Raw genomic sequence first — 12,727 nt, forward strand, 5'->3', positions numbered from 1 at the left:
GTCAATGAGATGGAACACACGCTACAAGTTTGAGAAGGAGCACAGCGCCTCGGCGCCAAATATCCTGGTACCAACACCCAATCAGCTGCCGCAGGTGTTCCTTTGGTGTAAAATATGTACTTCCTCCGTTTCATAATGTAAGACTTTCTAGCATTGTCCAGTTCATATACATATTATTGAATCTAGATATATATGTGTCTATATTCATTAATATCTATATAAATGTATGTGGACAATGCTAGAAAGTATTACATTATGAAACAGAGGAAGTAACTAAGAAGTACAACCTCCATGTAGCTACTGCAAGATGCATGTTGAAACTTTGCCATCTACCAATTTTTTTTCCTCAGCAAGTCATACAATCATTGTTGGATCAAATAACAAGGACTCAGATCACACAAAAATACTGTTCATCATGTACTGTAGCAGATGAATCCTGTAGCACATACTGTAGCAAGTGCTAACAAACAGTACTGCTACTAAATCCGGGCCATTGAAACCTTTGATCTGATGGTAGTGAATACCTAAGACTGCTAAACTTGCAGTCCCTGTTCAAACTGCATGGGATCCCAATCCTCCTAAGAGATAGCTGCAAGAATGGAGATCAAATTTTGTTAGATAATTAGATGAGAGTAAAGAAAGGGAATGATTTTTTTAGGAGCATAAGCTAAAGAATCAGCTTGATAAGAGTATAAGAAGAAATTGTATGCATACCAATCACTTTGCAGGATTTGGGGTGTAAAACTCTATCATGTACTGGTTATCCACTGCACGCATGAATATAATATAATAAGTACTAGGTTGAACAAGTAACACAGTAAAAAATATTTTCAGATTTCTTACAGCGCAAAAATGGAGATTGCCTAATCCAGCCTAACTTCCGTATTGCTGAAATGAGTGTCACCATGTATTCAGGGCGTTCTATCATAAGCAACCTTACAATGGCTTTCTTGTCATGCATCATTTCCTGTATGACACAATGTATGGCAAATTGTAAAAAAGAAAAGAAAGTAGAACATAAAGCTCATCAGGATATAAGTATTTGTACTTTAGAGTTCAGACATAAAACATATTGTAAGTCCTTCTAATGCACAATTTTATACTAATTCAAATTAATTGCAAAATCAACAAAATTTCAACAACAGCTAGCTCACCATTGTGCCACTGTAACCTTTAATAGTATCGTCTTTGTGGGCAACCATGTAAACTCTAAGAAAAAACAGAGACTCATACAAGTTGTCGTCATTGATTTGTTTGTCTGGTGCTCTAGACTTGTTCACCTCCAACTTGTCAATACAGCTTTTGAGTCCAAGGGCTGTTTTGTTCTTAAGTGTAGATATTCTGTTCTTGTTTTTGTTGTAGCACCAATAAACATCTCTAACCAATTGCACTTTAGTGCTTGATTCCCACAATCCAGGTTCCCACACCAAATCTTCATACCTGTACCGTTGTTCCATATCAACTTGGATACAGTGCTAAATAAAATACTTACACTACTTCTGTAAGGGAGTGTTACTTACTTTACTGATTCTTTCCCGAGCTCTTCTGAAAGATGGCTCAATTCTATGTGCAGCTTGAGGTCTTTATGGAGCTTTTTAAGAAATTGTCCCAAACCATTCCAGTTCGCAGTTTTAACATCATCAACAGTTGGTACTCCTAAAAAAACACTTCAAGATTATTCACAAGTTGGGCTGCTAAAGTGTTAGTATAATCCTTGTTCTAGTTAGTTATTTGGTTTCCTTAGGCAGTAAGCTATAGGCTGCAGCTGTTACTCGGTTGTCAGACAGCTGCTATTAGTGGTAGTAGTCAATTTTGATTTTACCTCTAGCTGGAACATAGCAGCAGCAGTATTGTCAGTTCAGCAACCGACCTATCCATGTACTATAAATATAGCTATTGTGCTAACATAAGTAAGCTTTTCAGCTTATTTTCAGTTTCAGTTTCAGCTAGACTATTGAGTGTAGTTCAGAAGTGATCCTACCGACAATTGGTATCAGAGCTCAGGTTAAAGAAGTGTGAGAGAGAGATGGAGGGAGTACCAGCTGCTGGAGCCAATGCTTCCAGGTCGCCACAACACCGAGGCCGCCGTCACTCGTTATCGCCAACACCACGGCGAGGACGAGGTCGAGGCGCTGCTGTTCGAGAGGTTGTTGTGCAGCGGACTGTCAGGGAGGTTGGCGGCGCTGCTGCTTTCCCCACCCTCACGCGAACCAACTACACTGAGTGGTCGCTGCTGATGAAGGTGATGCTGCAAGCCCGTGGCCTTTGGGACACGGTGGAGCATGGTGAATGCGATGAGCAAGAGGATAGGATGGCAATGGAGGCCATCCTACGCGCTGTCCCCAGCGAGATGATCTCGCTGCTCGCCACCAAGGACTCCGCGAAGGACGCATGGGATGCCATCAAAGTGATGCGCGTCGGCGTGGACCGCGTGAGGAAGGCGAAGGCGCAACAGCTGCGCCGGGAGTATGAATCCATCTCGTTCCATGATGGTGAATCGATCGACGACTTCGCCCTACGGCTCACAAGCCTAGTGTCTCAGCTTGGGACATTAGGAGAACGAATCGAGGAGCAGAACGTCATCGAGAAGTTCTTGCGCGTCGTCCCAGAGCGATTTTCCCAAATCGCTGTGTCGATTAAGACCCTGTTGGATCTCTCGACACTCACCATCGAGGACGTCACTGGGCGTCTCAAGGTGGCGGAGGAACGGCGACCAGCTCCAACGTCGACGACTACTCCAGCCAGAGGCCAGCTTCTCATGGAGGAGCAGTGGCTCGCACGGCAGAAGGAGCGACAAAAAGGGGAGGGATCCTCCAAGCAGTCACAAGGTGGAGCTCGTCAGCGACCTCGCTCCCATCGCAAGAAAAGAGGTTTTGGTGGCGGCGTAGGAGGCGAGAAAGGGAACACCAATCGGGACACGGCACCAAACAGATGCCACAATTGTGGCCGTCTTGGCCATTGGGCCAAGGACTGTCGCCAGCCCAAGAAAGAAGCCGCTCACCTAGCCCAAGGTGATGACGATGACGACGTCCTGCTGCTTTCGCGGGCATGCGAGCTTGAAGATGACGATGCCACTTTGTTGATGGCCCACGCTTGTGAGCTCAATGATGGCCCCATCATCGCGCCATCTCCTGTCTCCCTCGTTGAACCGCGAGTGCAGGTGAGCCTGGGAGCCACGGACGCTGAGGACAAGGAGGAGGCGTGGTACCTTGACACAGGAGCCACCAACCACATGACGGGCCGTGGTGACGTCTTTGCTGAGCTCGATCGAAGCGTCACCGGCACCGTCAAATTTGGAGACAGCTCCATCGTAGACATCAAGGGTACTGGTAACGTAATCTTCACCGGCAAGAATGGCGAGCACAAGGTTCTCAGTGGCGTCTACTACATTCCGCGCCTCAAGAGCTCAATCATCAGCATCGGTCAGCTTGATGAAAGCGGGACGCGTGTGCTGGTCGAGGACGGCATCATGCGTATCTGGGACCGCCGCCGCCGTCTCCTTGCCAAGATCAAGCGAGGACGAAACCGTCTATACGTCCTCCGCCTCGAGGTTGCTAGGCCGATTTTCTTGGCTACGCGACACGATGATGTTGCCTAGCGCTGGCACGAGCGCTTCGGGCACATCTACTTCGGCTCGCTAGAGAAGATGGGCCGACAAGAGCTCGTGCGTGGCCTGCCTCGACTGGAACATGTCGAGCAGCTTTGCGACACGTGTGTCATCACCAAGCATCGGCGCGCTGCCTTTCCAAAGGCAGCCAAGTACCGCGCTCAGGAGCCGCTAGATCTCGTCCATGGCGACATCTGTGGCCCTATCACGCCGGCAACGCCAGGTGGCCGGCGTTACTTCTTGCTGCTGGTCGACGATGCCACACGATACATATGGGTGGCGCTCCTAGCAGCCAAGAGCAATGCACCTGACGCCATCAAGAAAATTCAGATGGCAGCCGAGACTCATTGTGGGCGCAAGTTGTGCGTATTTCGCACGGACAACGGCGGCGAGTTCACGTCGCTTGAGTTCGCCACCTACTGCACTGATGAGGGTATCCAACGTCATTTCTCCGCGCCCTACGCCCCACAACAAAATGGCGTGGTCGAGCGGCGGAATCAGACAGTGGTGTCCATGGCGCGCGCCCTTCTCAAACAGAGGGGAATGCCTGCGGAGTTTTGGGGGGAGGCTGTCAGCACGGCTGTCTTCCTCCTCAATCGTGCACCAACCAAAAGCCTCACTGGCAAGACGCCGTATGAAGCTTGGCACGGCAAGAAGTCGATGGTCAGCTTCCTACATACCTTCGGGTGCCTGGCGTTCGTGAAGGAGCTAAACGATGTGCGCAAGCTCGACGACCACAGCACACCCGGCGTCTTCATTGGCTATGAAGAAGGGGTGAAGGCATATCGTGTCCTGGATCCAAGGACATGGCGTGTACGTCTCGCCCATGATGTCATCTTTGACGAGAGCCACGGGTGGGACTGGACGGCAGCAAGCGGCACAGATGCTCGACCGAGCAGCGATTTTGCCATCGAGTACCATGTTGAGAAGACCATTAGGCATCTTATCCCTAGTGTGGGGGGAGGCGTGGTGACCCCATCAGCATCCCCAACGCCACTACAAGAGACTTCACCAGCAACCCCTGCTACACCAGCACCAAGTCCTAGCGTTGCCCCAACAGAGTTCGTGTCACCTCCCTCACACGACGAGGAGACGATCGACGCGGCGCACTCCAACACCCCTGTCCGCTACCGCACAGTCGACAACTTGATCGGGGAGAATGCCCCGGCACCAGGGATTGCACAACGGGAACTCGAGGAGGCGTCTTTGCTCCTCGCTGGACCTGGTGAGCCATGCTCGTTTGCAGAGGCGAAGGGTGATGATGCATGGCGAGCAGCCATGCGTGAAGAGATGGACGCGGTGAATCGCAATGGGACTTGGGAGCTTGTTGATCTCCCACATGGCCATCGCCCAATTGGACTCAAATGGGTCTATAAATTGAAGAAGAACGAGGCCGGAAAGGTGGTCAAGCACAAAGCTCGTCTCGTCACCAGGGGATTTGTCCAGCAACCTGGGATTGATTTTGACGAGGTGTTTGCGCCCGTCGCGCGCATGGAGTCAATTCGTCTCCTGCTTGCGGTCGCCGCCCAAAAAGGGTGGCACGTCCATCACATGGACGTGAAGTCTGCCTTTCTCAATGGAGATTTGGCAGAGGAGGTGTATGTGAAGCAGCCACCTGGTTTTGTCGTCGCCGGAGAAGAAGACAAGGTTCTCCGCCTGCGCAAGGCTCTTTATGGCCTGCGGCAGGCGCCAAGAGCCTGGAATGCGAAGCTTGATCATACTCTGAAGGAGCTCGGTTTCGACCAAAGCAAGCATGAGCACGCCATGTACCGACGAAACAATGGTGGCTCTGCTCTACTCGTCGGGGTCTATGTAGATGACCTTGTGATCACCGGGCCATCGACAAGAGCAATTGAACAATTCAAGGAAGAAATGAAGGCAAAGTTTCAGATGAGTGATCTTGGCTTGCTCTCTTTCTACCTTGGAATTGAGGTGAAGCAAGGAGATGATGGAATCTCCCTGAACCAGGGGCGCTATGCTCAGCGCATTGTGGAGTCGGCTGGCCTCAAGGACTGCAATCCTTGCGCCACTCCAATGGAAGAAAGGCTCAAGCTGAGCCGTGATAGCACGGCACCTCCCGTTGATGCAACAAAATATCGACGGCTGGTTGGTAGCCTTCGCTATCTTGTGCACACACGGCCAGACCTAGCATTTGCTGTTGGGTTCGTGAGTCGCTTCATGGAGCGGCCAACTGAGGAGCACATGGTGGCCGTGAAGCGCATTCTACGCTATGTCGCTGGCACGATGGAGTATGGACTTCATTACAAAAAGGGAGAAAGAGGAGCAGAGGCTGATTGGTTACAGCGACCTTGCCGGTGACATTGATACAAGGAGAAGCACAAGTGGCATGTTGTTTTTCCTTGGTTCAAGCTTGGTGAGTTGGAAATCCATCAAGCAGAGAGTGGTGGCTTTATCTTCCTGTGAAGCAGAATATGTTGCAGCCACCAATGCTGCCACACAAGGAATCTGGTTGGCTCGATTGCTCAGCGAACTTCTTGGGAAGCAACCTAAAGCGATCGAGGTAAAGGTGGACAGCAAGTCTGCCTTGGCGCTGGCAAAGAACCCTGTCTTCCATGAGCGCAGCAAGCATATTGATTTGCGCTATCACTTCATCAGAAGCTACTTGGAGGAAGGAAGCATCAGCGCCAGCTTCATCACCACCATGGACCAGCTCGCTGACATTCTAACGAAGGCATTGGGGCAAGTTCGATTCCATGAGCTTGTTGCAAGGATTGGAGTGGTCAAGATTAGTTCAGAATAGAAGAACAAGGATTAAGGGGAGATTGTTAGTATAATCCTTGTTCTAGTTAGTTATTTGGTTTCCTTAGGCAGTAAGCTATAGGCTGCAGCTGTTACTCGGTTGTCAGACAGCTGCTATTAGTGGTAGTAGTCAATTTTGATTTTACCTCTAGCTGGAACATAGCAGCAGCAGTATTGTCGGTTCAGCAACCGACCTATCCATGTACTATAAATATAGCTATTGTGCTAACATAAGTAAGCTTTTCAGCTCATTTTCAGTTTCAGTTTCAGCTAGACTATTGAGTGTAGTTCAGAAGTGATCCTACCGACATAAAGTATGTTACACAAATTCACTTGTGAATAACTGATAACTTTCATAACACTCCATGTTTTGTGACAAATCAAATGCAAAACTCAATTTCTGTACTTTGTTGAAAGGAAATCTTAGATTTTAGGGCAAAATATTTCAGTTTTTTTTTTTGGAATATAGGCAAAACCCAACTCATTTCATTGATAAATAAGAGTATAAACAGTTAAACACCAAACTCAAAAGAATAGGGGAAACACTGAACAAAACATTTTAGATTAATCCTGGTTCACATGCATTCAATGTCTTGGCATATACCTGTGCTAGAAACTTTGCCCTTGGCTCTCCGGTTCTTTCTCACATTGCCCGTTGGTGAAATTTCCATCTTGATGTCAGTTAATAGGACATGATAATCCCCCTTAGCCTTCGACTGATAAAAGATTTTACTTTCATCCAAATCCAGTGCCTTCAATGGAATTTTCTCCTCGTCATACAGCACATTGATATATCTGACTGCCATACAAATCTCTCTGCAAAAAGATAAAAACATTATCTAATTTTATAACTCAAAGAGCAGGCAACAACCCAAATTTTAATTATGTGTCCATTAAATACTTGCATGTTTAAAAGCTCATGATATGTTCAAGCAAATTAACTCATGCACCTGCATGGTCTTGACATGTTTGATACTCCTATTTGCATATTCTTGGCACTTTTGACTAAAATTTTCTTCCATAAATGCTTGGCACTATACTATTCCTAATGCACTTTCTCATTTTACCATTCTGGTTGTCTAGAGAATAATCTGTCCATCCTGGGTGCCAAACATTTATTCAACTCAAAATTTAAACTCATGCTAATGGCTGCCAAATGTTGCATCTAGATCTGTCGCTATTACCAGAGGTTGTTACAATGGATATTTTGGGCATTCACTTATCAAGAAGATCAAGCTTAAGTATATGTGCACTGGTCAGAAGTGCCAAGTAAATGCAAAAGAAGCAAGTATTGTCGTAATCTATACACATTCATCAATTGTAGTCAGAAGGGAAGGAAAGAAAATTGGGGAAAGAAACAGGCCTGCATGTATGAGTAGAGTCATGCATGGCTAAAAATATAAATCAAGCTAACTGAATCAGACATGAATGCAGATTCCTGTTATGCAAACACTACTTGTTTCTAATGAATATATGTGTTTCTATAGTGTCTCAACAATCAACATGCCTTTGTTATGTGAATGGCTCAGATGGTTCTTTTTCTATTGATTAATGTCATAATTTCTAGCTATTTTCAATTAATACAGTAATTTCTAGTCAATAGTATTAATACGGGGGCTTCTTGTCACACCCTAATTCCAAAATCCACGTTAGCTGAGCTCTTCGAGGAGCGGGCCCACATACACAACACCTCACTTACACTTCGTGCTTGCTTCATGTAAAAGGACTGACCAGCAGGTGCTATGGTTGGAGAGCCAATGCTTATAAGTTGACCCTCATCCAGCTAAATTTCTAATGTGGATGGTACAAACCCCATCAACTACAGCTTGGCACACATGGCCTCAATTAGATCACAAAGAACAGGGCAGTAAACCCACCAACTACAACTACACCTTAAGCCACATTAGCCTCAATTGTACTAACAAGCTGCTAACAGCTGGAGTGTTAATCTCCACTCTAGCCTCCAAGTACTATAAAAGTTCATAATTTTGTACTTGGAAAACAATTCAGTATTGATACATGATACTTACCTAAAGATCCTGCAACCTTGGTCACTGAAACCAAATGTATAAGATTCAGCATTTGTAGCATCTTCCACATCAAATAAAGCTTCTTTTGGAATTGAAGTCACAACTCCATCAGAGCAAGGGAAAACAATAAATGCCAGGTTCGTCTCCATTTCTTCCCAGACTCCCATAGGCTGTATGATGTTTCTGTGAGAGCAATTTCGAAGGATTTCATAAAGAGTATGGGCGTGTTCTGATCTTCGTCGTACTGCTAGACATTTCTCTTGTTGACCCTCTGAATATAACAACATAGCATTATATGCCACGCTGCCAGGAATTTTGCTAGCATAAACAGTCAAGTTTCTGACTCGGCTTTGTATCTCAATCTGCACAAATTAAAATCTTAATTAGGATTTAAGCTTTTATCTTACTATTTTATTTGCATTAAATAATTTAAAGGTTGCATATATGTTAGATTCACCTTAGAGTTTCCAGGAACTTTAACTGGATAGCTGAAAACAAAACATTGATTTTGTAAGATAATTTCCATTACAGTAAGAAAGTACTTTAGTAAGGATGATAATATCCTTAATTAGTAAAGGGAGAGAAATAACTAACAATGAATCATCCGAAGTTAAATTAGCCACAGATAGCTTGTTCACTTTCTTTTCTGTAGCCATTGGTAACTCTGCAGTTGATTAACTTGATGTCAGACTACATATGTGGAACAAATTAGAACACACTAAGTGTGGGCAACACATAGATATAAATTTGAGACAAAAATGGCATGTTATCAAGAGGTAGTGTTTGATTAACTCGATGTGAGAAATGCTCAGTGAAACATAAAGTGATATAAGCTCAGGTAGCTAAGTTGGAGTGGTTATTCCAGCACTATCAGTTCCATTAATCAAAAGCATTGAGAAATAAATACACAACAATAGTGTTAATGAATTATGCTAAATTGACCAAAATTAGCTATATGCAAAATAGTGTTAAGTTTATTTTGCTTGTTTCTGGTGCAAAATAGTTGATCTTGTCTCCTTCAGACAACCGAGAAACATTTGAACTAAAGAAAAAAAGAATGCACAGACACACATCTTACTGCTGATAGGATTCTAGGAAAGATGCAACTTGACATTTTTCCTAACAAGGAACCTAGGGTGAATTATGTGAAATCTGCCGAGTATCCTGATCAATCGTTGTTTTTATAATTCAAAATTTTAAAGAAAAGTTTGATTCAGTATCTCAGTTCATAAATACATTCTTAAAGTGGTTTCTGCATAAAAAAACATTTGCTGTGTAAAAGAAAAAACTTGAGAGACTGATTTACTATTCTGCTGTACTGTACAATAAAATAGCCTTTTAAAGAACATAGTATTACTTAATGGGTTAATTTGATCCATGCCATTGTAAAATATGTCGAATTAGATAATACTATTACTATTCACGATATCGGCTGGGTGCTACTAGAATTTTGTAAAATTATAATCATGCCATCGTCGTCACATTTTCCTTCCATGTTCTTCATTCTCTCCATGACCAGGTGTTCGTCGACTCTTCTTATCTTTCGTCAACGCCTCGCCGCCAGACGGGCCCTCACCCTCCATGCACCCGTCATCGACGGTGTCACTGCTCCCGCTGCCGTAGCAGGAAATCCAGCGACGGCCAGATGAGGCGCCACGATTGACGCTGCTGGTCGGTCGGCTGTGTCACAACAAGTGCAGCTAGCGTCCAACATACTTGCTACGGAAGACACACAAGTATGTTCGTGGTTGCTCTCATCATCACCGCTGGCAAACATACTTGCGTCTGAATACATGAGAAGCTAGCATACGCATGCCATGGCGAGCCCGTGTCAGATTGCATTGAGGGAGAAGATGAAGCCTCGGCAGCCCACACTGCTTCATCTTCTCACCCGCCACTGCGCCACCCCTCCATGCTGACCGCCGCCGCCCCTGCCACCCTACCGGCGCCAGCGAGCTCGTCGCAACGGCGGCAAGGTTTGGAGATGGCTATGAGCTTGTCGCAGCGCCATCGCCATTTTTTCTTTTTTTTTTCCTCTCTATATTTTTTCAGGAGCTAATTGGTTCCTTGCTGTAGTTTGGGGAGAAGATGACGGAAAGTGTGACAGCGATGGTATGGTTCCAAATTTACAAAATTCGTGTGGCACCCAACCGATATCGTGAATAATAATAATATTTTTCTAATTTGACATATTTGCAATGGCATAGATCAAATTAACCCTTACTTAGTTGATCGTGGCCAAAATCAACAGCCCAAGACTAAAGCATGCATACAGCATACTCCCTATGCAGTGCAGTCTCAGCCTAAACTGAACCTATTATTGGCTAGTTAAGCATAGATAGGAGACAAGTTGTTCAACACTAGTAGAAATTAAAGGCTGTTCATGGACCATACATACGAATGGATGAACGCCATTCAAATGAAAATGAAGGGGCGAAATTCTTGTTGAATTTTCTGACCTGACGATATGTATGCTTCACGATACGAGTACGACCGCGCGGCAGACAGCATCTTCCCCGTCTCCCGGCTCCGACGATCTCCCGGGGGCGGTGACGACGGCGCCGGCCAGCTAGGGTTCGGTGGTTGGGGCCTTGGGGGTGGAGGCAGGAGTAGTTGGGGGAGGGTGAAGAGGGCGAAGTTTCCCCGGGGGAGCGGAACGGGGAAGAAGGTGGCGGCGGACGGAGGGGGAAGCCGGCGTCGGATTGGAGGCGGCGCCGACTCAAGGGGGAGGAGGCGGCGCGCGCGCGGTGAGATCGGCCAGACTTGCACCGTAGGATTGGATCCAAAACTGTCCAAATTGCGCATTTGGTGTCTTTTTTTTTTCTTTTTGTTTGGGCTAACCTTTATTATTCTCTTTTTTTATTATTATTATTTTGTATTTTTCAGGTTATAAGACCTGGATTTTTCACATTTTGGTCATTTTGAAAAACTTATTTCGTAAATAGACCCCTAGAAAAACTTATCCCAAAAATGGTCCTTTTTGGGACGCCAGAGTGGCTGGTGCCGTCGTTCAACAGGACGGCGCCAGCCTCTTTGGCGCCGTCCCCCTGCCGACGTGGCGGGGCGACGCTGAGGTGGCTAGGGGGAGTGCGCCAGAGTGGCTGACGCCCCCCCCCCCCCCGAAATTTTTTATTTTTGTTTATTTGTTTGATATTTTTTTCACGCTTAGGGACACATAAGAACCAACCATAGGAAAATTGAACTCAAATAGACGTAATATGTGACATGTAGAATTTTTCCTCTCCTCTCCTCTCTCTCCGAACTAGTGCAGAGGAGAGAGATGTGCAACTTTTTTATTTTTATTTTATTTTATTTTTTTGATATTTTTTTCACACTTAGGAACTCACAGGAACCAACCATGTAAAAAATAAACTAAAACGGACGAAATATGTGGCATGTGGAATTTTCCAAAGCTCTACCGAAAAACTTCTCTCCTCAAAAACACAATCTTGCAAGCGGAATTTGGAAGTTTTAATATCGCCAAACCCGGCAAAGCGGGGGAGAATTGGATATAACTTTTTCTGTAGATGTCTGTGCATATATTATTTGCCTGATTCCTAGTCCGTATGAGAAAGTTACGCCTATTTTAATAGATGACATATTTTGTCCGTTTCGGTAGAGTTTTGAAAAATTCTACATGTCATATATTTTGTCCGTTTGAGTTTATTTTTTATACGGTTGGTTCCTATGTTCTCCTAAGTGTGAAAAAAATATCAAAAAAATGAAATAAAAATAAAAAATTGCATCTCTATGTACTGTTTAACTTATATATGTCATTTCATGTGGTTATATTTTGAATTAGATTAAGTATTTCATATAGTGGTAGAGTGCATTATGTTTAACATGCTGATCAAAGGGTTTTACTAAAGGGGTTATGGTCTAATTTTAGTGAAGGTGCAAAGTAGACTAAGTGGTATGCTAGATATTTTCACACTTAGCTAAGTGGTAGTTCGAGTTTAAATTTTTTTTGTGGTTGGTTGTATCGTGATCCTGAGTGTGAAAAAACATCCGAAAAAATAAAATAAAAATGACACCATTGCAACTCCATACAGAGAAACAGGAATGGAGGCGGCGGTGCCAGCCATGATGGCGCCCTCCTCCCTGGGGCGGCGCCAGCATGGCTGGCGCCCTCCTCCTGCCACGTCGGTTCGCGTGTGCCACGGTGGCAGGAGGACGACGCCAGAGAGGCTGGCGCCGTCCCGTTGGATGACGGCGCCAGCCACTCTGGCGCCTCAAAAAGGATCATTTATGGGATAAGTTTTTTCAGGGGTCTATTTGCGAAATAAGTTTTTCAAAAGGACCAAAATGTGAAAAATCCAGGTTATAAGAC

At 45.2% G+C, this 12,727-nt stretch overlaps 1 protein-coding gene across 1 annotated transcript; it reads right to left on the minus strand.

Annotated features, from left to right (window-relative positions):
• On the minus strand, positions 1-11,202 carry LOC127755620 (uncharacterized). The gene is made up of 10 exons (XM_052281312.1): positions 10,857-11,202; positions 8,992-9,061; positions 8,855-8,885; positions 8,398-8,759; positions 6,972-7,183; positions 1,521-1,656; positions 1,155-1,440; positions 844-967; positions 715-767; positions 1-589 (listed from the first exon to the last, which is right to left on the minus strand). The coding sequence occupies exons 1-9, from the start codon at positions 11,200-11,202 to the stop codon at positions 718-720; spliced, it is 1,617 nt and encodes a 538-aa protein (XP_052137272.1). The 3' UTR covers positions 1-589; positions 715-717.
• Positions 11,203-12,727: the final 1,525 nt, after the last annotated feature.

Source organism: Oryza glaberrima, chromosome 11 (assembly GCF_000147395.1).
Source record: "Oryza glaberrima chromosome 11, OglaRS2, whole genome shotgun sequence".
NCBI lineage: Eukaryota > Viridiplantae > Streptophyta > Magnoliopsida > Poales > Poaceae > Oryza > Oryza glaberrima.

Excerpts from the sequence above, each read along its gene's own strand:
- LOC127755620 (XM_052281312.1), bottom strand. The coding sequence starts at position 11,202 with ATGCGCAATTTGGACAGTTTTGGATCCAATCCTACGGTGCAAGTCTGG. Across the intron at positions 9,062-10,856 it reads TGAAGCATACATATCGTCAG|AGTTACCAATGGCTACAGAA; the intron begins GTCAGAAAATTC and ends AATCAACTGCAG. Across the intron at positions 1,441-1,520 it reads CTCGGGAAAGAATCAGTAAA|GTATGAAGATTTGGTGTGGG; the intron begins GTAAGTAACACT and ends ACAACGGTACAG.